Raw genomic sequence first — 27215 nt, 5'->3', positions numbered from 1 at the left:
CGACAGAGATTCCAGGATGGCAGATTAGGGAATGACATACTGGGCTAGGCTAGGGATAAATAGTAAAAAGCAAAACAAAACAAAAAAAAAATTTGTCTGATGTGCACTCTCAGGGAGAATTGGAGAGAAAACCACACCAGAAATCCTACAAGAGGAAGTAGAATGCCATGGACTTTGTGTGGAGGGTGCAGACATGCAGCACAAAAATGGACACAACAAGTGACTGCAGCAGCCGACAGTTAGAGCAGGCAGCAGCTTGGAGACAAGAAGTAAGACCAGACTGCAGCAACCTGTGATGATTTAGCTGGAGGGAGACTATGGCGTGAGTCCAGACTGGATCCCTGAGGGCTAGTGGTTGCCAGTGGACCCCGTGGAAGTAGAGGGGGCACATTTATCTTGCCCCAACTTTCCCACAATAGCGCCTGCTGCCTGGCTGAAAAAGGGTGGGCACTCTTTTGGGTTTGGGCGGGATCTGTGGAAGACTTTGTGCATGAGCACAGCAACTGGCTGAGACAGGAATCCATCTTCTTGGCACTACTAGCAGAAGTGGCAGGGAGAGAGCAACATTAAGCTAGTGGCTCTTGTGTAAGCACGTGATCCAGATATTCTAGCAGAGGGAAAAAAATCTGTACTCCCCACTGACTTTGAGCCTGGTTCGGAGGTAGCTGGGCAACCACATAGAACGGTGAGGTGCCTGTAGCCTCCCAGGATCAAGAGGCCAAGACAGAACTGACTCAGGGAACATCTGCCTCTCTGTTGAATGGATAGGGTGGCAGGGCGGAACAAAACCTCTGTACCAGGGACTATGAAAGTCTTGTGAGCTGAAACCATGGCTACTCGGTGGTTACAAGAGAGGGTGCAGAGTGTAGCCTTGTCTTGATCATTGGGTATGGCTCCACACACTCGGAGCTTCTTGGTTGCCTAGGGCGGGTCATTGCAGTGGGGACTGAGCTCACAGAGAGGTCAGCGCAGATCATTTGTGTAGTCTTACAGCAGCGTGGATAAGTGTTGAACACATTAGGGATGACACCCAGGCATTATTCAGCTTGAGGGAGAGGAGGTAAGGCAGTGATCACACCAACAGAGGTAACTATTCTCCCCTTTCTGTTAATAAAAAGTCTATCATGCCCAACATGGGTGTTACCCTGGATACTCGCCCCACACTAACCAGAGCTCCCTGGCCACACCCACCACACATCTCTTGGTATTCACTGAAAGTGCAGATATTCCAGTAAGCCAGAGGCATAGCTCAAAGATAAAAACCAATCAAGGGGAAAAAAAACAATAATTAAACCCACCTAAAAACAAACACAGAAATTCAAGAAACAAGAATAAGAAAGATAACATGACCCTCCCAAAGGAACATAACAACATTTCAATATCAGAAGGTGAAGATGAAGAGATTGAGGGAATGTTGGAAATGGCATTCAAAAAATTAATCATAGGATTACTCAAAAGCATCAGAAGAAAATCCACAAACTAAAGAAAACTATACATGACATGAATAAAAATTTTTCCCGTGGAACTGAGATTTAAGAGAAATCAAAATGAAATATTAGAAATTAAGAATTCAATAGGTCAAATAGAATATGTAGTAGAAAGGCTCAAAAGCAGAGTTGGTCAAGCAGAAGAAAGAATATCCAAGCTAGAAGATAAATCTTTGGAAATCTTTCAGTCAGACCAAAAAAAAAAAAAAAAAAAAAAAGGAAGAAATTAGAAAACTTAAAAACAGTGTTGAAGATTTATGTGATACTATCAAATGAACCAACATAAGAGTCAGGAGTTCCTGCAGGTGTGGAAAAAGAGAATAGACTAAAAGGCTTATTTAGTGAAATAATTACAGAAAACTTCTCCAATTTGGAGAAAGAAAGGGATGTCCAAGTACAGGAACTACATAGAACTCCTCACAGATATGAGCAGAAAAGATCTTCACCATGACACACTGTAGTCAAAATTTCCACAATAAAACATAAAGAAAAGATTCTAAAATGTGCATGAGAGAAATGGCAGACTACTTTCAGAGGTTCTCCAATTAGACTCACAGCTGACTTCTCATCAGAAATCCTATAGGCTAGAAGAGAATGGTGACACAGAGTCCAAGCCTTAAGAGAAAAAAACTGTCAGCCCAGCATACTGTATACTGCAAAGCTCTCATTTATGAATGAAGGTGAAACAAAGACCTATAACAAAACTGGAAAAATTTGCCATCACTCATCCAGCCTTATTAAAATGCTTAAGGATGTGCTACACACAGAAACACAGAAAGTTAGCCATCACTACAAAAGAATGTGAAGGCAGAAAATCTCCCAATAAAAGTACAAAAGAAATCCAAAGTGAACAATAGGAATATTTTTGGGAAAACAGCAGGGCCAAGTCATTACTTATCAATAGTCACCCTGAATGTAAATGGCCTAAACTCTCCAGTTAAAAGATACAGCATAATAGCTGAATGGATTAAAAATATGAACCATTTCTTTGCTGCCTACAAGAAACACGTCTTACCAACAAAGATATATGCAGAATGAAAGTGAAAGGATGCATAAATGTTGAAATCTTTACCTAATATATACTAAACTGATCTTCTGTATACAAAGAGAATTGAAAATGAATCTTTACATGAATGGAAGGGGAAAGGGAGCGGGAAAGGGGAGGGTTGCGGGCGGGAGGGAAGTTATGGGAGGGGGGAAGCCATTGTAACCCATAAGCTATACTTTGGAAATTTATATTCATTAAATAAAAGTTTAATTAAAAAAAAAAGAAAGTGAAAGGATGGAAAAAGATACCCCATGCTAATGGAAAGTAAAAAAGGGCAGGTGTTGCCATCCTAATATCAGACAAAATATACCTTAGCACAAAAACTGTTAAAAGAGATGAAAAAGTGCACTATGAAATGATTAAAGGATCAATTAAACAGGAATATTTGACTATAATAAATGTATACACACCCAATTACAGGGCTCCTGGCTATTTAAAAGAAATGTTAATGGATCTAAAGGGAGACAGAGATTCCAATACAATAGTAATTTGGGACTTCAATACCCTACTTTCATCAACAGACAGATCAACTAGATAGAAAATAAACAACAGAGCTAACTGAAACTATGGACCAAATGGACCTAATTGATATCTACAGAACTTTTCATCCCACAGTTGCAGAATACACATTCTTCTCATCAGTGCATGGAAAACTTTCTTTAGGATAGACCATATGCTAGACCATAAAGCAAGTCTCAGCAAATTCAAAAAAAACTGAAACCATATCATGCATATTCTCTGACCACAATGGAATGAAGCTGGAAATCAACAACACAAGAATCTCTGGGTCATATGCAAGCACATAGAGACTGAACAAAATGTTTCTGAATGAACAGTGGGTCATTGAATAAATCAAAAGAGAACTAAAAAAATTTCTGGAAATGAATGAAGACAACAATATATCATATCAAAACGTATGGGATATAGCAAAAGCAGTGTTAAGAGAGAAATTTATGGTAACTGGTGCCTACATGCAGAAATTGGAAAGGCACCAAATAAATGAGCTATCAATGCATCTCAAAGACCTAGAAAAACAACAACAAACACAAACGTCAAATTAGAAGGAGAGAAATAATTAAAATTAGAGAAGAAATAAAAATTGAAACAAGAAACTACAAAAGATCAGTGAAATGAAGAGCTGGCTTTTAGAAAAATAAATAAAATTGATATACCACTGACCCAACTAATCAAAAAAAAAAAAAAAGAGTGAGAAGACCAAAATCAATAAAATCAGAGACGAAAAAGGAAATGTAACAACAGATACCACAGAAATAAAAAGAATAATCAGGAATTACTATAAAGAGCTGTCAGGCAACAAATTGGGAAACCTAAAAGAAATGGAGACTCCTAGACACATGCAACCCAACAACACCGAGTCATGAAGACATAGAAAACCTAAACAGACCAATAACCAAGATAGAAATTGAATCATTGATAAAGACTCTCCCAACAAAGAAAAGCCTAAGACTGGAAAGCTTCACTGCTGAATTCTACCAGACATTTAACGAAGAACTAATTCCAATTCTTCTCAAGCTATTTGAAACAATTGAAAGGGAGGGAATCTTCCCAAACTGATTCTATGAAGCCTGCATCACTTTAATTCCTAAACCAGAAAAAGATACTACAGGAAAAGAGAACTATAGACCAATATCTCTGATGAACATAGATGGAAAAATCCTCAACAAAATACTAGCTAATCGAATCCAACAACACATCAGAAAGATCATTTACTCATACCAAGTGGGATTTATCCCTGGTATGAGGGATTGTTCAACATTTGCAAATCAATTAATGTGATACATCACATTAATGAGCTGAAGAACAAAGCCCATATAATTATCTCAATAAATGCAGAGAAGCATTTGATAAAATACAGCATATTTTCATGATGAAAACTTTAAGCAAATTGGGTATAGAAGGAACATTCCTCAACACAGTCAAGGCAATTTATGGCAAATCCATGGCCAGCATCCCATTGAAGGAGGAAAAGCTGGAAGCATTCCCCCTAAGATCCAGAACCTGACAATGATGCTGACTCTCACCATTGCTTTTTTTTTTTTTTTAAGATTTATTCCTTTACTTGAGAAGCAGAGTTACAGAAAGAGGGAAAGGGACATTTTTCCGTCTGCCTGTTCACTCCCCAAATGGCCACAATGGCCTGTAGCTGGGCTGATTTGAAGTCAGGAACTTCTTCCAGGTCTCCCATGTGGGTGCAGGGGCCCAAACATGTGAGCCATCCTCCACTGTTTTCCCAGGTGATAAGCAGGGAGCTGCAGGTGGCAGCAGTGTTACTGGGCAACAGACTTCTATGGGGCTTCTGTCCTAGGAGCACAGGCATCCCTTGGTGATGGGAATGTTGTGATGCAGCATGCACCTGGCTGTAGTTTGCAAACTGTTGGACTGTACTGATGGAAGACAGTAACATTTCCTATCTGCTGATCAATGTATCTTAGCATGATGGAAGCTACCAGTCCATAAGGCACACATCTGTAATGTGCTGTCACCCAGCATCGTCTGGTGTGGCACTGTCCAAAGCTTGTGAACACATGATCTAGGGTGCTGGAGCTGTGGCTGCCACCCTGCATGGCATCTTGGGCTGGAAGCTGTCAGACTCCCAGACCCGGCCTTCCTCTCCTGCCTGCCCCTCACCATTGCTATTTAATATAGTCCTGGAAGCTTTAGCCAAGGCTATAAAGCATGAAAAAGAAATCAAAGGGATACAAATGGGAAAGGAGTAAGTGAAACTATCCCTATTTGCAGATGACATGATTCTTTATATAGGGACTACAAAAGATTCCACAGAGGGGCTGGCTCTGTGGCTCAGCAGGTTAATGCCCTGGCCTGAAGTGCCAGTATCCCATATGGGTTGCCAGTTAAAGACCTGGCTGCTCCACTTCCAATCCAGCTCTCTGCTATGGCCTGGGAAAGCAGTAGAAGATGGTCCAAGTCCTTGGGCCCCTGCACCCATGTGGGTGACCCGGAAGAAGATCCTGGCTTCTGGCTTTGGATCGCAGTGGCACAGCTCCAGCTGTTGCGGCCAATTGGGGAGTGAACTATCGGATGGAAGACTTTCTCTCTCTCTTTCTGCCTCTCCTCTCTCAGTGTAACTCTGACTTTCAAATGAATAAACAAATCTAAAAAAAAAAAAAAAGACTCCACCGAGAGACTACTGGAACTCATTTTATAAATGAGTTTGGTAAAGTGGCAGGATATAAAATCAACACATAGAAATCATTACCCTTTGCTACATGGATAATTCCATGCCTGAGAAAGAACTTTTAAGATAAGTCACATTCACAATAACTCCCAAAAGATTTAAATATGTTAGAGTAAATTTAATCGAGGATGTCAAAGATCTCTACTATGAAAACTACAAAACACTAAAGAAAGAAATAGAAGATGACATGAAAAAATGGAAAAATCTTCCATGTTCATGGATTGGAAGAAACAACATCATAAAAATGTCTATACTACCAAAAGCAATTCACAGATTCAATGCAATCCCAATCAAGATACCAATGACATTCTTTGCAGGTTTAGAAAAAATGATGCTAAAATTTATATGGAAATACAAGAGACCCCAAATAGCTAAAGCAATGTTATACAACAAAAACAAAGCCAGAGGCATCATGATACCTGATTTTAAGACATACTACAGGGCAGTTATAATCAAAACAGTCTGGAACTTACATAAAAACAGATAGGTAGATTAACAGAACAGAACATAAACTCTAGAAATCAATCCATGTATCTACAACCAATTTATCTTTGAATAATGAGCTAAAATCAATCCCTGGTTCCAGGACAGTCTCTTCAAGAAATGGTGCTGGAAAAACTGGATCTCCACATGCAGAAGTATGAAACTAGACACCTACCTTAAACCTTACACAAAAATCCACTGAAAATGGATCAAAGATCTAACGCTACAACACAATACCATCAAATTACTAGAGAATATTGGGAAACCCTGCAACACATTGGCATAGGCAAAGACTTCATGGAAAAAAACCTAGGAACACAGGCAATAAAAGACAAAATTGACAAATGGGATTACATCAAGCTTAAGAGCTTCTGAACTGTAAGAGAAACACTCAGCAAAGTGAAGAGGCAACTGACAGAACAGGAGAAAATGTTGCAAACTATGCAACGAATAAAGGGTTATTATTCAGAATCTATAAAGAGTTCAAGAAATTCAACAACAAGAAAACAAACAATCCAGTTAAGAAATGGGCAAAAGACTTGAACAGGCATTTTTCAAGAAAGGAAATTCAAACAGTCAACAGACACTTGAGAAAATACTCAGGATCACTAGCCATCAGGGAAATATAAATCAAAACCATGGTGAGGTTTCACCTCACTCCAGTTAGAATGGCTCTCATACAGAAATCAACAAATAACAAATGCTGGTGAGGATGTGGGGTAAAAGGTCCCCTAACCCACTACTGTTGGTGGTAATGAAAACTGTTGCAGCCACTGTGGAAGACAGTATGGAGATATTTCAGAAATCTGAATACCATATGATCCAGCCATCCCATTCCTGCGAATTTACCCAAACCAAAATAAATCATCATCTGAAAGAGTTATCTGAATATCCATGTTCACTGCAGCATAATTCACAATAGGTAAGATATGGAATCAACCCAGATGTCCATTAACAGTTGACTGGGTAAAGGATTTATGGTACATATACAGTATGGAGTACTACTCAGATGTAAAACAAATAAAATCCTGTCTTTTGCAACTAGATGGACATAATTGGAAACCATTATACTTAATGAAATAAGCCAGGCCCAAAAAGAAGTATCACTATATTTCTAAATCTCTCTCTATATATGAAATATATGAAACTTGTATAACTTAAATAAAATTTAAAAAATTACAAATACAAAGAACAAATCCAGAGGTTGAATGGCGCTGCTTGTGAGGAGAGAGACTAGGGCCCCTGGTACTTCATTGTCATCAACAGCAGTGGTCATAGTTGTAAGCATTTACTATGGATCAAGTGTTGCTATTTAATCCTCAAAATAACTTTATGACATATAAATGTCCACTTGGGAAACTGAGTCCAATGATGAAGTAACTTACACAAGGATAATACCTAGTAAGCAGCAGCACAATACTCAAACACAAGTAATCCATGTCTAAAGTCTGTTATCTTGACTGTGACATTATTTGCTTCCCTATTTCTATAAATTTCTCTCTCCTTGGTAACTACCAACATTTTTAATTTTTAATTTATTTAACATTTTTTTAAAATTTATTTTATTCCTCAATTACCTTTTTGCCACTACAATGAAATACTTGAGAGAAGCTAATTTTATAAATCTAAAAAGTTTCTCTTATAATTTTGGAGGTTAAAGCACAAGACTGAGTAGCCCCATTAGTTTTGGCCACTAATAGTGATGGTGATGGTGGAGTGTAGTAACATGCCTGCCACACAGCAGAAACTCAAAAAAATAAAAATAAAAAAAGGCTCACTTCATAAGAAAGTACAGGACTGCAGCTATGACCCAAAACTACTTTCCCATGAAGATTATAGTCTATTAGTCTTTATTTTTCCTGGAGCACAAAAGGATTGCATAAAATCTGTGATGACATGAGGGCACTTCAAAAAGTTCATGGACAATGGAGTTACAAGATAAGTTTTTTTTTTTTTTGAAATCCATGCATAATTTTTTTCAGAATACACATTTTCCATAGTCTTTTTGAAGTACTCCTCATATGCATGGATTTGTACATGGTTGTCTCTTTATCACCACTGGGGTGCACTTCATTTTGAACATTATAAATGATCTATGTTCGGGGCTGGCACTGTGGCGTAGTGAGTAAAGCCGCTGCCTGCAGTGCCAACATCCCATATTGGCACTGGTTCACGTCTTAGCTGCTCCACTTCCGATCCAGCTCTCTGCTATGGCCTGGGAAGGCGATGGAGGATGGCCCAAGTCCTTGGGCCCCTGCAGCCATGTGGGAGACCTGGATGGGGCTCCTGGCTCCTGGCTTCAGATCAGCACAGCTCTGCCCGTTGCAGCCATTTAGGGAGTGAACCAGCGGATGGAAGACCTCTCTCTCTCTCTCTCTCTCTCTGCCTTTCCTTCTTTCTGTGTGTAGCTCTGACTTTCAAATAAATAAATAATAAAATTTTATTTAAATTTAAATAAAAAATAAAATTTTATTTAATGTATATAAGTTTCATGTATTTCACATATACAGATTTAGGAACATCATAATTCCCACCCTACCCTCACTCCCACCTATGCTCCAACCCTTCTTACTTATCCTTCACGCATTCCCACTCTTAATTTTTACAAAGATCTATTTTCAGTTTACTTTATAGTCATAAGGTTAACCCTACTCCAAGTTAAGAGTTCAAAAAACAGTATGAAGAAAAAAAAAACACCAAAAAAACACTGTTCCTCAACAGTAGAGACAAAGGCTGTAAACAATCATTGAATCTCAAAATGCCCATTTCACTCCAATACATTATATTTTAGGTGCTCTTAGTTACTCCAGATCAGGGAAAACATACGATATCTGTCTCTTGGGACTAGCTTATTTCACTAAGTATAATGGTTTCCAGTTTTGTTCACTTTGTTGCACAAGACAGGATTTCATTTTTTGTTTAACAGCTGAGTAGTACTCCATAATGTATGTATACCATAATTACTTTATCCAATCATCAGCTGATGGACATCTGGGTTGATTCCATATCTTAGCTATTGTGAAATAACCTGCTATTAATATGGGGGTACAGAAAACTCTTTCATATGCTGATTTCTTTTCATTTGGGTAAACAACCAGGAGTGGGAATCATAGGTTAGGTCTATATTTAGATTTCTATAGTATCTCCATACTGTCTTCCACAGTGGCTATACCAATTTACATTCCCACCAACAGTGGATTAGGGTACCTTTTTTCCGCACATCCTCACCACAATCCTCTCATGACTTTAGGGTTTAAATGCTAAATGAGTTTCAGAGTCATATCCTATTCAAACTGTAGCACCTCCCACAAACCAAAAGGTAAAATGGCTTAATCAAGAAGACAAAAAAGGAGGGTCAAGAATTTGGCACAGAAGTAGTACTAAAATCAAAATTTGTCAACAGCTAGCTTTTTGTTGTGGTAATATGTATGCTGTATTTCTCAATATATCTGACAAATATTACTAAGCACAGGTAACTCATAAAAAGGAAAGCCTGTTTGTGTTCAACTGTATACTTTTAATACTACTTGAAAATTAGATAAAAGTCTCAGAGGCTACCTTAAAGAGTAAAGACTTTCCTTATTTTGACTTACATATTACTTTTATTATCACTAAGAAACATACCCGTTGTTGAACAGGCCAGGGTTTTGTAATTGCAGAAAGATCACAAGCAGTCATCAGCATTGCCCTGTTAAGGAAAAAAGAAACCCAGAAGTCCTATTAATGCCTATGTGAACATACACCCTGAGGAAATGGCTGCTAGTAAGAAAGTTAAAAACCCTCTGAATGATGGAAATAGCATCACTTAGTCTTATTGAAGACTAAAGAAATAGAGACAGGATTTATATAGAAGTCTGTTGCAGTGATAACAGGGTGTCATTGTTTTGGTTACCCTGTAAACCATTGGAATTTGCCCTTAAACGGCCTCATTTAGCTCCAGACTGGCACAGAGAAAAATGATTAAACTTCTGGGTGAAAACTTTCCTGCTATTATTTTTTTCACTTTGGTATTATTCTCAGTGACAATATAATGAAAGCACATGATTACTAATAATTAACCATTACAGGATAACATCAGGTGTCTTACTGATAAGAGTCCAATATCAAAAATTATGGTGGCCATCCTAATTCACTCAACAGATGTATTGGGTTTTACAAGAAAAAATTTTGAATGATTAAACAGTGTCTGCTGGAGACAGGCTCTTTTCCTCTAGCAGCTAAATGGAGAAATGAGAGGACAATACCTTTAAGTTCTTCCCTTATCAGAAAAGCAAAACCTTTATAGGTTTCTCAAGTCTGTAACAAGGTGATTTAGAACTGAGTCCTACAATTATCCCATTAAAGTGGTTCTTTAATGTCTTCCCATGTCAGATCCAAATTATCTGTCATATAATCCCTTTAATTTGAAGAAATGGGCAAATTTCTGTTTGTAAAATAGAAACACCAAAGATAAAGTGTGATTTGTTCCTCTAGTGAAACCCAACTTGAAAGTATGTTCTCCTTAACTCTAAGGCCAGAAAGAAAATGTATTCTATTGTTATTCTCTCTTACACTGACTCTCCTGTGATAAAGGAGTAAACCTGAGATATTTCTAACCACGATTTATACCTGTTTTCATGAATGAGCTCAATAATACCTGTCAACACTAACCAGCTCCCTGAAAGACTATGCACACATGATGAACATAACTACTGTCTTCAAAATGAAATGTTAAAAGGTGCTAGGTCTATTGTGTACATGTCTGTAAGTGGTCTAAAATTAGAAGACTGGAGCAGAGACTTGGAATTCAAGTAACTGGAATTAGTTCTCTGTTGCTATTGGGAAAAATTGTGTGCCAATCACAACAGAAAAGCCTAGACTTTCCTAAGGTGCTACTCTGAAAACATGTACAGACACTAAGTGAAACATGACTATGTGGAACAACTGGGCATTTGTGTATTGTTTTCTTATAATTTGCATCTTCACTCACATGCTAAGTAATAGAAATCTATTTAAAGAAGTGTTGATTTCAAAACTGAATCAACACTATCCTTAATACTGCTATGTATTAGGCAGTTGTACACTCTTTTTTAATGACTCTTTGTTTCTTTTTATTGATCTAGTCCTTGCAATGGCAAAGGCAGTAAGAATAATAGCAACGATGGTATTGACAGCTAGAAAAAGGAGAGACTAGTGTCCTGATGATGCAAAACAGAACTCTTGAAGTGCTCCAATTCTGATAGCAGTACTATGTCAATCATTCAAGAGAACACGTTGTAGCCATCATCTTGCTCCTATAATCTCTTGGATGCTGTTTTCATCCTTTCTATTCTAAAGAATTCGGAAAATGAACAAGGCAACTCTGTAGCTTTGTATGTGACTCTACCACATTTTAAAGATCCTTCTGGAACAAAGGGAAAATTCATTCACTTGAATTTGGAAATGCCTTTACTTTCCAGCAGATTCAGTTTTTTGTACAGCACACTGGAGAAGACCGAGATCCTCTAAGATGACCATGTTCTAACATGTAATTGCAATAAAAACTGATAGTGAAAAAATCAGATGGATCAAAAAGCTTCAGCTCAAAAGACAGTAAAACTACTTACAAAAATAACTCTTTTTGATGAGGATCTTCCACATCGAATTGATTTTTTCTTATAAGTTCAAAAAATTCTCCTCGCCTCCTTGAAAATAAAGAAAAATACTTGGTGATTATGGAAAGTCCTTAGGTCATTATTCGGTCTACCAAGACTCAGAATAAAAATTTGAGGAGAAAATAGAGAATCCAATATAAAAATTATGATTTAAAATCTTTAATGCTTTACTTTTCTCCTATGATTTTAGATAAAACATTAAACCATGTAATTTTTAATTTTAGATCACCAATAACATTTTGATTCTTAAGTGTTTTTTTATGATAAGAAAAATGAAATAGGATGAGTTATAAAATTTTACACTAAGTGATTTAAGATGTTTTAAGTACATGCATAATAAGATCTAAATATTTTAGTTTAACTTTGCATATCTTCTTTATATATCATAGTATAGGGTAAAAGATGTATAGAGTTTTGAAGTGCTTCTGAAGCAAAGAAAGATCAAGTAAAGTTAAAATAATGTATATTATTCAGTGAATTTAATATAATATATTCAATGAATATAACAATATTTACTAGATAGTGAATATTTCCTTTATGTTAAACATTGTTAAGCATCTTGAGAAGTTATAAAACAAGTGTTGTTCTTTTCACAGTGTTTAAAATCTAATGGAAGAGACAAGGCTCAAGGAAAGAAAAACTCATATAATAAAATTATATGTATCAAAAATGAAAAATAAATTTCATAGAGGTTTGGAGGAGAGACCCATGTGGCTTGGAAAGACTGGAAAGGCTTTGCAAGCTGCAGGTATTTTTCAAATTCTCAGTAATTTGATAGTCTTTATTTGTAATTATGTTGAACAAAGTTTTTTTTCTTTCGTTGTAGTTAATCTTTAAAGGTCTTCAAAATCCAATGAAACAGTTACATACAGTTACTTTGAGATACGCAACACTGGGTATCTGTTATTCAATTTTATGGGTTCTATTCATTTGTACTTCTCATAAGAGTGACTAAAAGCATGGATGTGAATTCCTGTACACAGGAAGAGAGACCTATGTTACAAGAAAATCCCAAGTATGATTTCTTAATGCCTCATTTCCAGACGTGCATTCTTTGATGATCTCAATCTGTAAGTTGGAAACTAACGATTGCCTTAAAGCAGGAAAGTATGTTCTAGTTTCTAGAAAGGCAGTTTAATGATGCAGATGCATAATCACAGATACCACTCCAAAGCCTACTCTTATTTTACAATCAATAATTTCAAAGTTTTACATTAATACTCTTCTGCCAAAATCAAGTAAAAAGAGACAAGAGACATTGTTTGCTTTTTGTTCCTTTTCCTGATTACCTAGGCTTGTATAATAGGATAAAGGAACTGTGAATTGAACACTAGTTGGGGAAATGAGGGAAAAGAGGGAAAGCAAGTGGGCTACAGAATCTTTAGACAGCCTGACTCAGAATGACCCTCAGATGGCTATTTGATTCATACATAACTTCAGAGACATGATGGCAGTTTAACATCCAAAATAATTATGTATTCTGTAATTTTGTCAGTAAGTAAGCCAAAGAGATAGACCTTTTGGCTACTGTGAAGAAACTGATCCATAATTTGACAAACAGCATTGCCAGAACATTTCCCCTTGTAATATAAAAATTTCCCACTGTGGATGTTAAAAGTTTGAAACAATACAGACACTTCCAAGATCTATTTCTCAGGGTATTTCTTAAAACTTACTTAATGTACAGTGCCAGGTCTGTAGCTAAAATAGCTTGCTTGATAATTTTCAGTGCAGTCTTATATTCTTCAATGGAGAGGCCACTGAGAATCTGATTGCCCTTTATTAAAAAAAAAAAAAAAAAAGACAGCCGTCGTTAGTGTTCTTTCAGAAGAAGCTGCTGAGAACATCTGAAAATAAAGTCACAAATCTTAACATGTGCCCAGTATTGTGAGCTCACGAATATGGAGGGCACCTGCGTACTTGCAGTAAATACTAGGCAAAGTTTTCCCCTGTACACACCACCCCCACCTCACCATCACACAAGAAAAAACAGCTGCATGATGTTAAGCTGCATACATAAGCATTTTTCCCAGATCTTAGACATTTTAGGCCTTAGTCCAGACCTAAAATATAACAGCTACCTATCCTTTTCCTTAGGTCAGATTGATTGCTGCAATCTGAAAACAAAACTGAAAAATCAATGCTGTATTAATAGATATTAAGGATGAAGTGATGAAATTTTTGAACAATTAATTATTAAAAAGTCATTGCTCTGTGGCTTTTGTAATAAACCCAGTAACATTTCTGATGCAAATTTATGTAATTTTCACTTAGTCACTATAGAGAACAGTGTGTATTCCTTAGGAACATGTCAGTAGAGATGGGTAAAGGGCCTGAGTAAAGGTTCTGGTGGTATAAAGAACACAGGAGTTGAAACATCCATAAGGAACATTTGAAAGATAGCTAATCCATGTGTAAATCATTTGAGTGTGTTCACTACATAAGCATTTTTTATTTCTTGCCTGTAATTTAAAGCATAGTGGGTTTCTAATCTTGAGCTAAATAAAACACACAGTTTGGGCACTCAGAATATACTCAAAGCAACATCTGTAAATCGAGTCAGATGTGCTTCCTAAATTCCAGGGCCAAGAAAAAACCCAGAGGCTTAAGAATGACATTGGAGGCAAAGATTTGTTATGAAGACAGGGGAACTGCTTGGTGTGCCAGGCTGGGGCCAAAACACATTGGTTAGAGGGTAACTAGATGCTGAAACTGAGGCATGGATCTAATTAATGACAAAAATCTGTAATTACAACCAAAAACATTATTTTTAAATATGAAATCATTTTAGACCTTTGGCCAAACAGAAGACTGTTTAGAAAATGTCTTTTGATACATTTATTTATTACAACATGAAAGTTTTGGTGCTGTATGCTTATCTTTCCTCCCAAAGACAAAGGCTGTGTGTGCTTAAAAAGATGAAATATATATATAGACCTTATAATTTGGGTCGGTCATATGTACAGCCAGATTCTTCATATATTATGTTAAGTAAACACATGATACATAATAAATTAGTTGTCAGTAACACAGGTAAATATGGCACAAGTATGTTAGATATACTTTTAAAATTAATGTTGAAATTTTCTTTTCCTGGAACTGAATTTGTAATAGCATATTAAAATGTAAGCTTTATCTCAAACACATAGATAGCAGATAACAAGAAATGTACAGGTGTCTCTGCTATGACACAACATACACATTCCAGAAAAGCCTTGGTTTTGAAGACCTACACACTAAAAATAACAATTTATAGGAAAAACAATGTTCAGACACAGCACTCAAAGAAGAGCACAAACCAAACCAAGAATTGGCTTCACTCAGCCCTGGTCCTGCAGGTCTGGAGGCTGCCTCTGAGGGCTTTAAAAATGCACAAAGCAACTGAGTAAGAATGCTGATTTGTGGGGACCCTGAGACAATGCAGATGGAACTGGATCACTGAGACAGTAGGGCTATTAATGTGGGCCCTGAAGAAAGAAAAAGGTGCCCAGAGTCCAAGGCTGTCCAAAGCAAGAGAGAGTGAGCCTTGAGTTCAAGTGTCCCCTTTTTTTAAAAATGAATTTTTAAAAATTTATTTGAGAGGCAGAATATGAGAGAAAGCAAGCAAGCAAGTTAGCACTCTATCCCCTGGTTCAATTCCCTAATACCCACAATGGCTATGGCTGAGGCCAGGAACTGGAACTATAACCCAGGGCTCTCATGACAGTGGCAGGAACCCAATTATGCTGCTTCCCAGCATCTGCATGAGCAGGAAGCTGGAGTCAGGAGCCAGAGCTGGAAATCAAACCCAAGCACTCTAATGTCGGTAGTGGGAATCTTAACCACTAGGCTAAATGTCAGTTCCCCAAGTGACCATTTTTAATATTCTTAGAAGGGAGAGGATTGTTTGTACAGAAGTCAAGTGGAGGGTTTTTTTTTTTTTTCTTTCTTGCTGAAGATCAAAATTCAACTCCCATATTTCTGGCACATCTCATCCCAAAGAACTTGTGCATGAAATGATACAACTTCTAGAGTATACTGACATCATTTTTCTACTGAGCATTCACACATGAACTGACTGAATGAAACAATCACATGATGAAGCAAAACAGTCTGTACTAGACCATATGCAGACTTGATAAGGAAATTGCCAGACAGGCTGTGTCTTGGACCTGCACCCCATGTAGTGATTTAGGGATGGGTGACAGTGTTCCCTTCAAGTAGGAGAGAGGCCTTGAAGTTCCTGTGTAGCTTAGTGCATGGATGTGGGGCTAGAGTGGTCTTGTTGCACATTCATATCTGGAAAACGTAAAGACAAGATATCAGCTGGCATCTATGGTGAGATATCCCCACAATGAGGGTGCTTTGCAGGGATCATGAAAAGAACTCAGCTTAAACATCCTCCAGGCATAAAGGGTAGGATATTCAAAACCATACCAGTCTGTTAAGAATGTTCTGGCCCCTCTTCTTGCCTGTTTTCCCATTCCATTCTCTAAGTCTGGAGAGGTAGGAAACTACAGGGGCAATTGGGAGTGAGGAAAGAGAAGAAACACAAGGTAGGGAACAAGAGAAGCCAACAGTGCATAAGGGGAAAACCTTACACTTAAAACTAAGTTCAAACTTTGGACTATTAATTACCCAGAACTGCATATAATGGATCCTGAATTGAGAACTGATTGGAAACTCAAGTAATCAAGAAACCCCAAGTAATTAGAGAGCTTTTACTTATAAAGGAGTGACCAGGAAAACCACAGGCCACCCTGAATTTTCTTCCAGAGGTCAGTAAAGAATTAGCCCTACTGGGCAAACTTAGAGATATGGTGATAAAATTGCTTTAAGGTTATACACTTTATAACCTTAAAGCAATTCAATTTGTTCAACATAATAGTTGCAACTTTCATTTTTTTCTTATTAAAAAGGTAACATATATGCATATAACAGATGTGAATATTAAATAAACAGAAATAGAGTATTAATTTCACTACATAAATACAACCATTGTTAACATCTGGTATATATGGTTTTAATCTTAGTTTTTCTTTAGCACAGGTATGTTTAGCATAGCATATGCTTTCTTACATAGATAAATATATTCATTTAAAATGAGTTATTGGATAACTTTATTCCTTAATAAAAGTTTGTTAGTGATGAGAAGCTTTCACAGAAAGAGGAAAATGCATTGCCTTTTGTGAAAGCAAACTCTAAAAACTATATAGACGACCTAATTTGCTTGGAAAAAATGACAATTAACTGAGAGTCACAAAGTACCAGCTGTGTTGCTAAGTTGGAGTAGCCAAATAGAGTTGAATAGCCAAATTTCCCTTATCAGGCAACATTTAGATAGTTTTGGTTGTCACAGAGAAAGAGGTTGTGAGGATCTCAAATGTTTTGGCTTTGCCTTCCTTACCCAAAAAGGAATAAAGTATGTTCAAGAATTTATGATGCCGGGAATGTGTCCAAAACCTAAAAATAAAACTGAATTTATAAAGCTCTCTTTTAAAATTCCACAACAATAAATTAGGTACTTACTGGACTATTAAGAATCATCAGGCACTGGTCAAAATGATGGTGTTCCATGATTGAATGGCAGTAGAGTTGAGCAAGTGGGTGTTCACTTCTAAGAAAGGGAAAAAAAAAAAAATCAGCTTCCCCAATAGGTCTGTTTATCCATTTCTTATTATTTGTTAACTGAAAGAGGCTACTTGACAAAATTGATCAACCTAATAATTTTCTCTCCTTTTGTTGAGAAAAGAGTCATCTGAAAAATAAATGTAAAATGTCAAATTGTTTTCAAATACCAATGTAACTGCTGCTGTTGAACAACTTCATTGGTTTTAATATCTATAAAAATGTGATATAAGGAATAAGAACAAAGGACTAATTTCTCTATAAACATGAAAAAAATTTTCCACAATAATTGTATCAACAATACTTTTCAACTTCATAACTGCAGTTCATTTAAAATGTGAAGTTTGCATGCTGCTTTCTCCTATGAAATGCAGCTCAGGGTCAAGGTCAGCTTATCCATGTGGGCTTACATTGAAAAAAAGACCTGGGATGGAACTAACTGTGGTGTGAGTGATGACAAGTAAGGGAAATGCAGACAATCAGTGCTCATGCACCCTTGGGAGGAGAAGGGAAGGGATCAACTGAATCAGAAGATCCTCCTGTATGGGTTTCAGGTTATTTGAATGCAGGATATCCTGCTAACTATGTAAACTGAACCTTTGGAGGGAGTAGACACACTCTGGCTGAGTGAAGAGACAGAAAATGATATTACACCCAGGTTTCATCATATGTATGGGACAGTCACAAATCAAATGCTAACATGACACGCACAGTCCCCCACTTCATATTTCTCATGACCCTTCACATGTGAGTATCAAGCACGGGTTTTTACTATTTCTTTAAAAGAAAAAGCTTGTGAAAATCTCGGTTCCTAAAATTTATGTGAACATCGTTTATGAATTGTGAACCAAAATTGATCTGTTATTTTTATACTACTATCTAAATCACTATTTCACTTTGCATTTAATTTGTTAAGAATAGAGAAACTACTCAAGATTGAAGAACTTTAATGTAGGAAAAAATGGGTAGAGTGAAAGGGACTTGAGGGAAAACCAAATAGTAAGGTGAAAAATAATGGTAAGAGAATGGGTAGTTTCATCTATTCCTATTGTTTAAACTATCACCTATATTGCTGACTCACTGTCATTATTATTATAACTTTTCTTGAATTAACTCTTGCCTGATTTATCTTCCCCTTCTATATTTATTGAGTTGTGCCATGAGGCAGGTATAGGCCTCATCACTGGAAAGCAGGAAGACAGTGAATGGAGTAACATGAGCATATTTACAAAAAAGGGTGATTTTGCTAGAAACAGGACTGGGGAGGTAAGGAGACTACTGGAAAAGAGAGAGCCTAGATTAGAGTACAAGCAACCCAAAGGAAAAGAAGAGGGGAATGGGTGGGGAAGGAGGGCTGAAGGGAGGGAGCAGGGTGGGAAAAGAGAGAGGAGTGAGAGATGTCTGGGAGGTAGATTAGATAGGAGCTGTAATGCATCCTGATTGGGAATGAGATGAGGGTTTTAGGAGATGAAGGGGAAAGGGTGAATGCTAGGTTTCTGCCTTGGATAGCATAAGGATGAGGATCTCATTAACTGATAGGAAAAACGAGATAAAATGCTTAGAGATGGAGGCTAATGGAGAAAGATGATCAGCTGAGTGCTGCACGTGTCCATTTTAAGGTATCTGAGATAGGTCCTAATGGACAGAAAGATTTCAACCCAGTTCTGGACTAGAAGTACACATTTGGAATGCATTCACCTGTAGATGCATGGCTGAGATGATCCAGGGAGATGGCCTAGAATATGAAGAAAGAGGTCTAGGATAAATAGAACCAATAATTGCTCTATTTTTGCATCTGCCTTGCATTCTGTATTCTGTATTTTACCAAAACTTCATCACTCAGTCTAGATTATGTTTAAAGTTAATAGAACAATTGCCACATCCTCATTCCCTTCACTTAAAATGAAAAAAAAAAAGCTTCTAAAGTATGTTATTTTCACTTACATAAGAAATTCAAGGACATGTGATATTCCTTTAATAACTTTATTGTACCAGGTGATAGATATTTCATAAGTTTATTGCCCTGTTAGCTGATAAACCTCTTGAATTTAGTGCTGTTTTCTCTAGTGGTACCAATTACCATGGACTGAGAGCCTATAACGTGTCAAGGCACTATGCTATGCCATTCATATATATTTTATTATATTATATATATATATTTTTATATAGATTTATTTTATTTAGTTGAAAGGCAAAGTTACAGACAGAGGTAGAGACAGACAGAGGTCTTCCAACTGCTGGTTCATTCCCCAAATGGCCACAACAACCAGGGCTGGGCCAGGCTGAAGCCAGGAGCCAAGAGCTTCTTCTGGGTCTCCCATGTGGGTGCAGTAGCCCAAGCATTTGGGCCATCCTCCACTGTTTTTCCATGTGCTTTAGCAGGGAGCTGGATCAGAAGTGGAGCAGCCGGTACTTGAACTGGCCTCCATATGGGATGTGGGTGCTACAGGCCAGGGCTTTAACCCACTGTGCCATAGTGCTGGCCCCTATGTCACTCATATTTAATGCTGACAATAACCCCTATAGGGCACTTCTATTCATAACTTCAAAATTCTCACTCCCACCTCTTCAGTTATTGATGCAGAGTCTGGTTCTATGGATACTTTATCAGACTTAATGCAAGCACCAAGCCTTGCTCTGGCTCACCCTGTGTACCTCTCATTTCTGCCCTGAAGCTATCTGACCCCACAGTTGGTGTCCACTGGAACTCTTTCTGCATTCACATTTGTTCAGCCTAGAAGGACTCAAGGCCTGTGTGGCTGCCTATGATTAATAGGGTATGGAGGTATATAGAAACTAGCTTTTGCTTTGTAGGCTATATCCTAGGTCTCATTTCATAAAATACTTCAAAAGCACCTGGCAGGACTGAGCACCAGTACCTGTCTGTGTAGACACTGGGATAACTCATCCTTCTACTGGCTTCCCCTTCTCCCTTGTTTCACTCCTAGTCCTGCATCTCCTGCTCCTTGGGGTCATATTCACTAACAAGCTAAAATTCTCCCTTGTTTCACTCCTAGTCCTGCATCTCCTGCTCCCTGGGGTCATATTTACTAACAAGCTAAATGCACACCAGCTTTTACTGAGGCTAGCCTTCACGGTAATGCAGGCTGAAATTTCTCTGAAACTGGAATTTTTGCATTTGTTTTTAGAAAACCAAAGGTTCAGAGAGATTGCCTAACTTGCTCAAGGTTGGTGTCAATGGTGGAGTTGGGATTCCACATGGCACTACAGTGTCTCAGGACACCACAGTACTTTGCACACAGGCTCCACTCCCTGACCTAGTTAGGAGCTGGACAGAGAAATGCAGTTAGGTGGCTATAACATGAACAAGTTAAAACTTCAAATGCACATTGCATTTTCAGATAGTGCAGAAGTACTGTTTCACAGTAGAGAAAATTCTTGGCTTGTGACACAGATGAATGTAAATTGTGTTTGTCTTTACTTATAAGTACATTCTAAAAATACAGTTTATGAATCAATAAAAGGGCGACAAATTTCCTGTTTACAAAAATATTTATAGAAACCAAAGTATTCTACATCCTTTTGCTTTTCATTTTTTTCCCAAACATAAGATTATGTTGTCTCTTAATTTGAGGTTGCATCAGAAGGATTTATTCAAACCACTACTGCTGCAAAATTTTATTCTCAAACTGATCTCACTGCACATTAGTGGACTGGCATTCTCTCCCTGCATTTTCCTCTGTCCAGCACAGTTGTTGGTCCATCTCTGAGAGTGGGTATTAGGATACCCACGCAGAAAGCAGTCCAGAAATAGCCTTAGAAATCAATAAAAAAAGAAAGCCCTATGAGAAAAACAATCTGTCTGCCTTGGTCCTCAACTGTTCACAAATGCTAAAATCATCCTCATTTTGTTTATCATCCATATATATTAGTCTAGGCTTAAATCTGTACACTTTTACCCATGTCAACTCCATTTAGGTCTACTCTGCATCATTATTTCGCTCCAAATGTTCACTACTGTTTTCTTGTGCTTTCCATTTTTTTGTAATCATATTCTATGATACAAATATTCAAGTTGGTGACTCATTCGACATTTTGACTATACAGATCTTTGACCTCATTGACACTACTGACTGTTTTAACATTAAAAATAGACATTGGCCTATCCCTTTGTTCCACAGCTAGTATGGGTACTCAGCATATTTTGTTTGCTACTGCCTTTATCCACCAAACAATAAAGCAAGATCTTGAACTTTTATCTGTCATTAATAGCATTTGTTGTGAAAATAGCTAAAACCTATAGAGCTTTTAATATGTTCCAGATACCATTCCCAGCACTTTATAATTATTTATATTCCTTTAATTCTTATAAAAACTCTATGAGATAGCTAATATCATTATCCTATTAAACAGAGCTAAACAGAAAAAGAGGTTAAATGCCTTGCCCAAGGTCACACAGTGAGAGGAGGTATCAGGATTTGAACTGGCACCTGACTTGATTTGGCCTTAACCACCATAACTTCCATAGCCACTACATAGTGGTAAAAGGACTAACCAAACTAATACATAAAGTGTTAAAAAGAGTTCCAAGTGTTAGCTTATTATAACTATTAGCATCATTATTTGACATTAGGACTAAATGAATTTGTGCTTTATTCATATTTAGATTTCTAGTTTCCCAAGACTTCCAAAGTCCCAGGGATTATCTCATTCCTGGATAAAATGGACTTTATCCACTTTGAACTTCACAGGTGATTTGTGCCTGCTTGAGTACCCTTTTAAATCTCTCAGATCCTGCTGGCCCTCTCTTAGCACTGTGCCAGTCCATGACTCTAGTTCATTCCTGTTCCTCTATTATGGGACAGAGAAGACTGTGAGACAGTATGAGTTTTCCTAGATCTGATTATTGTGGCTACCAGGACTTTTTTTTTTATTATTGTACCTCTAATCTCAAAAAAAAAAAAAAAAAAAAAAACCAAAAAATAAAAAACAAACAACCCATGGGGCTGGCACCATGGCTCACTTGCTTAATCCTCCACCTGTGGCGCCAGCATCCCTTATGGGCACCAGGTTCTAGTCCTGGTTGCTCCTCTTCCACTCTAGCTCTCTGCTGTGGCCCAGGAGGGCAGTGGAGGATGGCCCAAGTGCTTGGGCCCCTGCACCCGCATGGAGACCAGGAGGAAGCACCCTGTTCCTGGCTTCGGGTCGGCGTAGCTCCAGCCGTAGCGGCCATTCGGGGAGTGAACCAATGGAAGGAAGATCTTTCTCTCTGTCTCTTTCTCACTGTCTAACTCTATCTGTCAAGTAAAAAAAAAAAAAAAACCAACCATTAATTTGATCATTCTTACTTCTTCTGCCATCCTTATTATTACTTATTAGTTTCTCCTCATTGCCAATACTCCTTAACCCTCCATCCTTCACAATAGACACACACACACACACACACAAAAAAAAAACTTCCTGTTTTGTTTTAATTAGTAGCACCATCACTGTTCCAAATTCCTGGATCAGAAGTAATAATATTTCCCCTTCCTTCCTGCATAAGTAGATGTTCAATAATGAACCAAAAATTTTTTTCTCTTATTCTCTTCCTCTCTAGTCAATACTCATATTTGATTTTCAGTTTACATCTGCTGTAACATGGCTTTTATTATACTATACACTGTAATGGCTCCTTGTTTTTCACCATATAAAATCTAAAATTGTGGCACTAGTTTTTGTAACCCTAACTTAAAAGGGTCTTATAACTTCTTTTTATTATTATTATTATTATTTTTTGACAGGCAGAGTGGACACTGAGAGAGAGAGATAGAGAGAAAGGTCTTCCTTTTTGCTGTTGGTTCACTCTCCGATGGCCACCGCGGTTGGCGCGCTGCGGCCGGTGCACTGCGCTGATCCGATGGCAGGAGCCAGGTGCTTCTCCTGGTCTCCCATGGGGTGCAGGGCCCAAGTCCTTGGGCCATCCTCCACTGCACTCCCTGGCCACAGCAGAGAGCTGGCCTGGAAGAGGGGCAACCGGGACAGGATCGGTGCCCTGACCGGGATTAGAACCCGGTGTGCCGGCGCCGCAAGGTGGAGGATTAGCCTATTGAGCTGCGGCGCCGGCGGGTCTTATAACTTCTACTTGTTCATCTCTTACTTTTCATTCCTAGTCATTGTGAGCCTTGAGACCCTAGCCAGGCTAGCCATCAACACAGTTCCATGAAAACTCCCACCTCATGCCATTTCTGGAATATCGTTATCCCGTCTCTTCTCCAAATACAATCCAGATTAAGTCCCACTTCCTCTACTGACAAAGAAGATGGACAAAAAAGTCTTGACCTATGACCTCTGTCGTGTATTTACAATCCATGTTGTTAAACAACTCAGGACTCAAAAGATACTTCCCTGCAGTGACCACTGTTATTTCATGAGATTATGACAATTCCTCTAGATAGGAGTGGGATTTTAAGACCTAGTAACTGCTCATTATCCATCTAACTAAATAAGTGGGCCCACAATAGTATATATTAGATATTAGCCTAATGTGGGACATTTCTCTATTTAACCCACATGTTACAACTCTTCTAGTGGATATCTGTACTTTGGACATTTTGTTCCTATTATTGCCTATTTAATAAAATAATAATTCAATATCTACCTGAAGTCACTCTCCTTTATTTACTGATGTGGGAGAGGTTAAACATGGGCAGCGAACTCTTTTTTCTTTTTCTTTTTTTTTTTATTAGACAGGTAGAGTTACAGACAGTGAGAGAGAGAGAGAGAGAAAGAGAGAGAGAGAAAGGTCTTCCTTCTTTTGGTTCACTCCCCAAATGGCTGCCATGGCTGGCACTGCGCTGATCCAAAGCCAGTAGCCAGGTGCCTCCTCCTGGTCTCCCATGCGGGTGCAGGGGCCCAAGCACTTAGGCCATCCTCCACTTCCCTCCCGGGCCACAGCAGAGAGCTGGAGTGGAAGAGGAGCAACCAGGACTAGAACCCAGTGCCCATATGGGATGCTGGTGCTGCAGGCAGAGCCATGTGAGCTCACATGGTGCCATGTGAGCCACGGCACCAGCCCGATGGGCAGTGAACTCTTAAGTAGTTCACTGGGCTACATGTAGTACTCCCCCATAAATGAAATCTTTTTTTAAAATTTTATTTATTTATTTTTGACAAGCAGAGTTAGACAGAGAGAGAGAGAGGTCTTCCTTTTCCATTGGTCACCCCCCAAATGGCCGCTGTAGCCAATGCCGATCCAAAGCCAGGAGCCAGGTGCTTCCTCCTGGTCTCCCATGTGGGTGCAGGGCCCAAGCACTTGGGCCATCTTCCACTGCACTCCCAGGCCACAGCAGAGAGCTGGACTGGAAGAGAAGCAACCGGGACAGATTCTGGTGCCCCGACTGGGACTAGAATCTGGTATGCCAGCGCCACCAGCGGAGGATTAGCCTAGTGAGCCACAGCACCTCTCCTAAATGAAATCTTATTGAAGAATTAAATAATGAATCAAGAGACAGTTCCCAATTCAGGGAATATCTTAACTTCATGTTCAAAAATGACTGAAGAGAATTTTAGTTTTTAACTTTGCTACTCCATGGCACTTTTTCTTTTTTTGAAGTATTGCTCTTATTTCTGTATCACTTTTTATTGTTTTGGTTTTCTTTACATATTGGTTTGATAGATTCAGATCCAGACACTATATACCTTTTTAAATGAGTTCTTTATGTGGAAATTTTTACAGTACTCATATTCTCCCAAGAGTTCCCTGGTTTAAAACATCCTACTTTGAGTATCACTCAGTTACCAGCAAGGAAAGAAAAAAGAGAAATATTCCTGGAAAATTTTTGGTTTCCCTTACTCAAACCGCAAGGATGTAGGAAGAAATAAAAATCTCTGAAACTGCTTTAACTTAAAAAAGGAATTATTACTTGATGGAAGTCTGCTTTTGGTGTGTGTGAAAGCAAGATTCTGCAGTCTGTGACTTTTTCCCAGGACGTTTATTTATTTATTTTTTTATTGAAGAGATGATGACTTTTTTCCAGATAATTATTTTAAATAAACAAAATGGAAAAAACGGTGTGTTGTCTTCAGTCTACAGGAGGGCAATGCAGCATCTTAGTGCAATGCACACACTGGTAATCCATGCAGCAATCATGCCATTCGGTTCTGAAGTGGGGAACGAACACAGCCAAAGCTGACTCTGGTCATGCTGATCATAAAGGCTATACTACGCGGCCTGACTCTGTGCTCTTACTCTTCTCATGCTGGTGCCCCTTTCATGATTACTCTCAGTGTTTATGGAGGAGCACAATCACAGGACAGAGTACAGGGGACAAAGGACATGTTACCCAGTCAGTTTTCCAAAGCAGTGGATTTTCAAGAGGAAACGGCCAGACCATGCCACTCAAGCAAGAGTTTGCTATCTTTTCCCATCGAAGGTCAGCAGAGGACATGTTACTACATCACTACAATTCTTTTTACATGAAGTTTTCCATTTGTTTAGATAAAGAAAATGTGATTAGAGAGCTTTCTGGAATTCCCTCCAGATATCAGACATCTGGAATTTCCTTAAGAGATCTCTCCATTAGCTAAAACACTTGCATACTTAAAAAATGTTCATTAGTAAGATACTTTGCCATTAAAATGTAGACTCTTCAAATATTTGCAAGAAAATACAAATACCACAGTGGCTCAACAATTTGATGAAAAGTTATGTCACCTTTAACATCTTCGTTGTCATTGCAAATGTCATGTAATTATGGCCTTTGAAGGAGTCTGAAACTCTTTCCAAAGGATTTGTATCTTACTCTTTTTTTTTTTTAATGAATTTTTTTTAATTTGAAAGGCAGAGTGAGAGAGGAGGAGGAATAGGAGGAAGAGGAGGAGGAGGAGGAGGAGAGAGAGAGAGAGAGAAAGGGGGAGGAGAAGAGGAGAGGTGAGAAGAGATCTTCCATCTCTGGTTCACCCCTCAATGGTCCCAACAGCTGGGGCTGGGCCAGGCCAAAGTCAAGAGCCAGGAGTTTCACGTAGGTGCTGGGACCCACAGACTTGGGCCAATCTCTTGCTTTTCCAGGTGCATTAGCAGGTAGCTGGATTGGAAGTGGAGCAACCAGGACTGGAAGTGGTGCCATATGGGATACTGACACTGCAGGCAGCGGCTTAACCTGCTGTGCCACAGTGCCAGCCCTGGTATTTTACTCTTAAAACCAGCCAAGGAGCAGATTTCTGGTGATTATGATACAACCTTCTCAAGCACTGACTGTGAAAATCTAACATTTATGGTAATATATGCACTGGGGATGCTACTTGGTATTGTGTGTGATCTCTTAAAACTTACACCAACCCCACGAGGTGGGAGTATTAGTGCTTCCATTGCCCAGGGCCATACAGGGACTGTGCAGAGCTAGGATTTGAATCCAAATCTGACTGTTGAGCTCAAGTTCTCCAACACTGGGCTACAGTACTTCCAGCAAGACCCAAAGCTGCCTTCTACTGAACACTTCCTAAGTACACAAGGGCTGAGCTAAGCCCTTTTCAAATATTATCTTTTCTATTCTCGGGTGAAATTCTACCTTTACTGAACGAGTATTAATAGTTTTCCAAAGAAGCTCTTAAGCTGGGTACACATAAATTAAATCAAATGTCATGGTAATTATTTAATGAAATAAGAATCTCAACATAAATATTTTTTTCAATTTTGGGGCTGAAACATTACCAACAGAAGATTGGGCTTACATTATTTTTCCCACTTCCCTTGAATGTAACCAGAGTATATTACAGGACCTTGACCAATTGAAATTTTG

The 27215-nt window shown here is 38.3% G+C and overlaps 1 protein-coding gene across 3 annotated transcripts in view; it reads right to left on the bottom strand.

Annotated features, from left to right (window-relative positions):
- Nucleotides 1-27215, bottom strand: part of PDE5A (phosphodiesterase 5A) — a 164505-nt gene that overhangs the window by 14705 nt on the left and 122585 nt on the right. For all 3 annotated transcript variants that reach the window (XM_062199687.1, XM_062199689.1, XM_062199688.1), the window contains exons 15-18: nt 17377-17464; nt 13545-13645; nt 11821-11898; nt 9860-9923 (exon numbers count right to left, since the gene is read on the bottom strand). In XM_062199687.1, the coding sequence (XP_062055671.1) occupies nt 9860-9923; nt 11821-11898; nt 13545-13645; nt 17377-17464 (331 nt within the window). The remainder of the gene's footprint in view (nt 1-9859; nt 9924-11820; nt 11899-13544; nt 13646-17376; nt 17465-27215) is intronic.

This window comes from Lepus europaeus, chromosome 8, assembly GCF_033115175.1.
Source record: "Lepus europaeus isolate LE1 chromosome 8, mLepTim1.pri, whole genome shotgun sequence".
Classification (NCBI taxonomy): Eukaryota; Metazoa; Chordata; class Mammalia; order Lagomorpha; family Leporidae; genus Lepus; species Lepus europaeus.
This window is presented reverse-complemented; position numbering and strand designations above follow the sequence as displayed.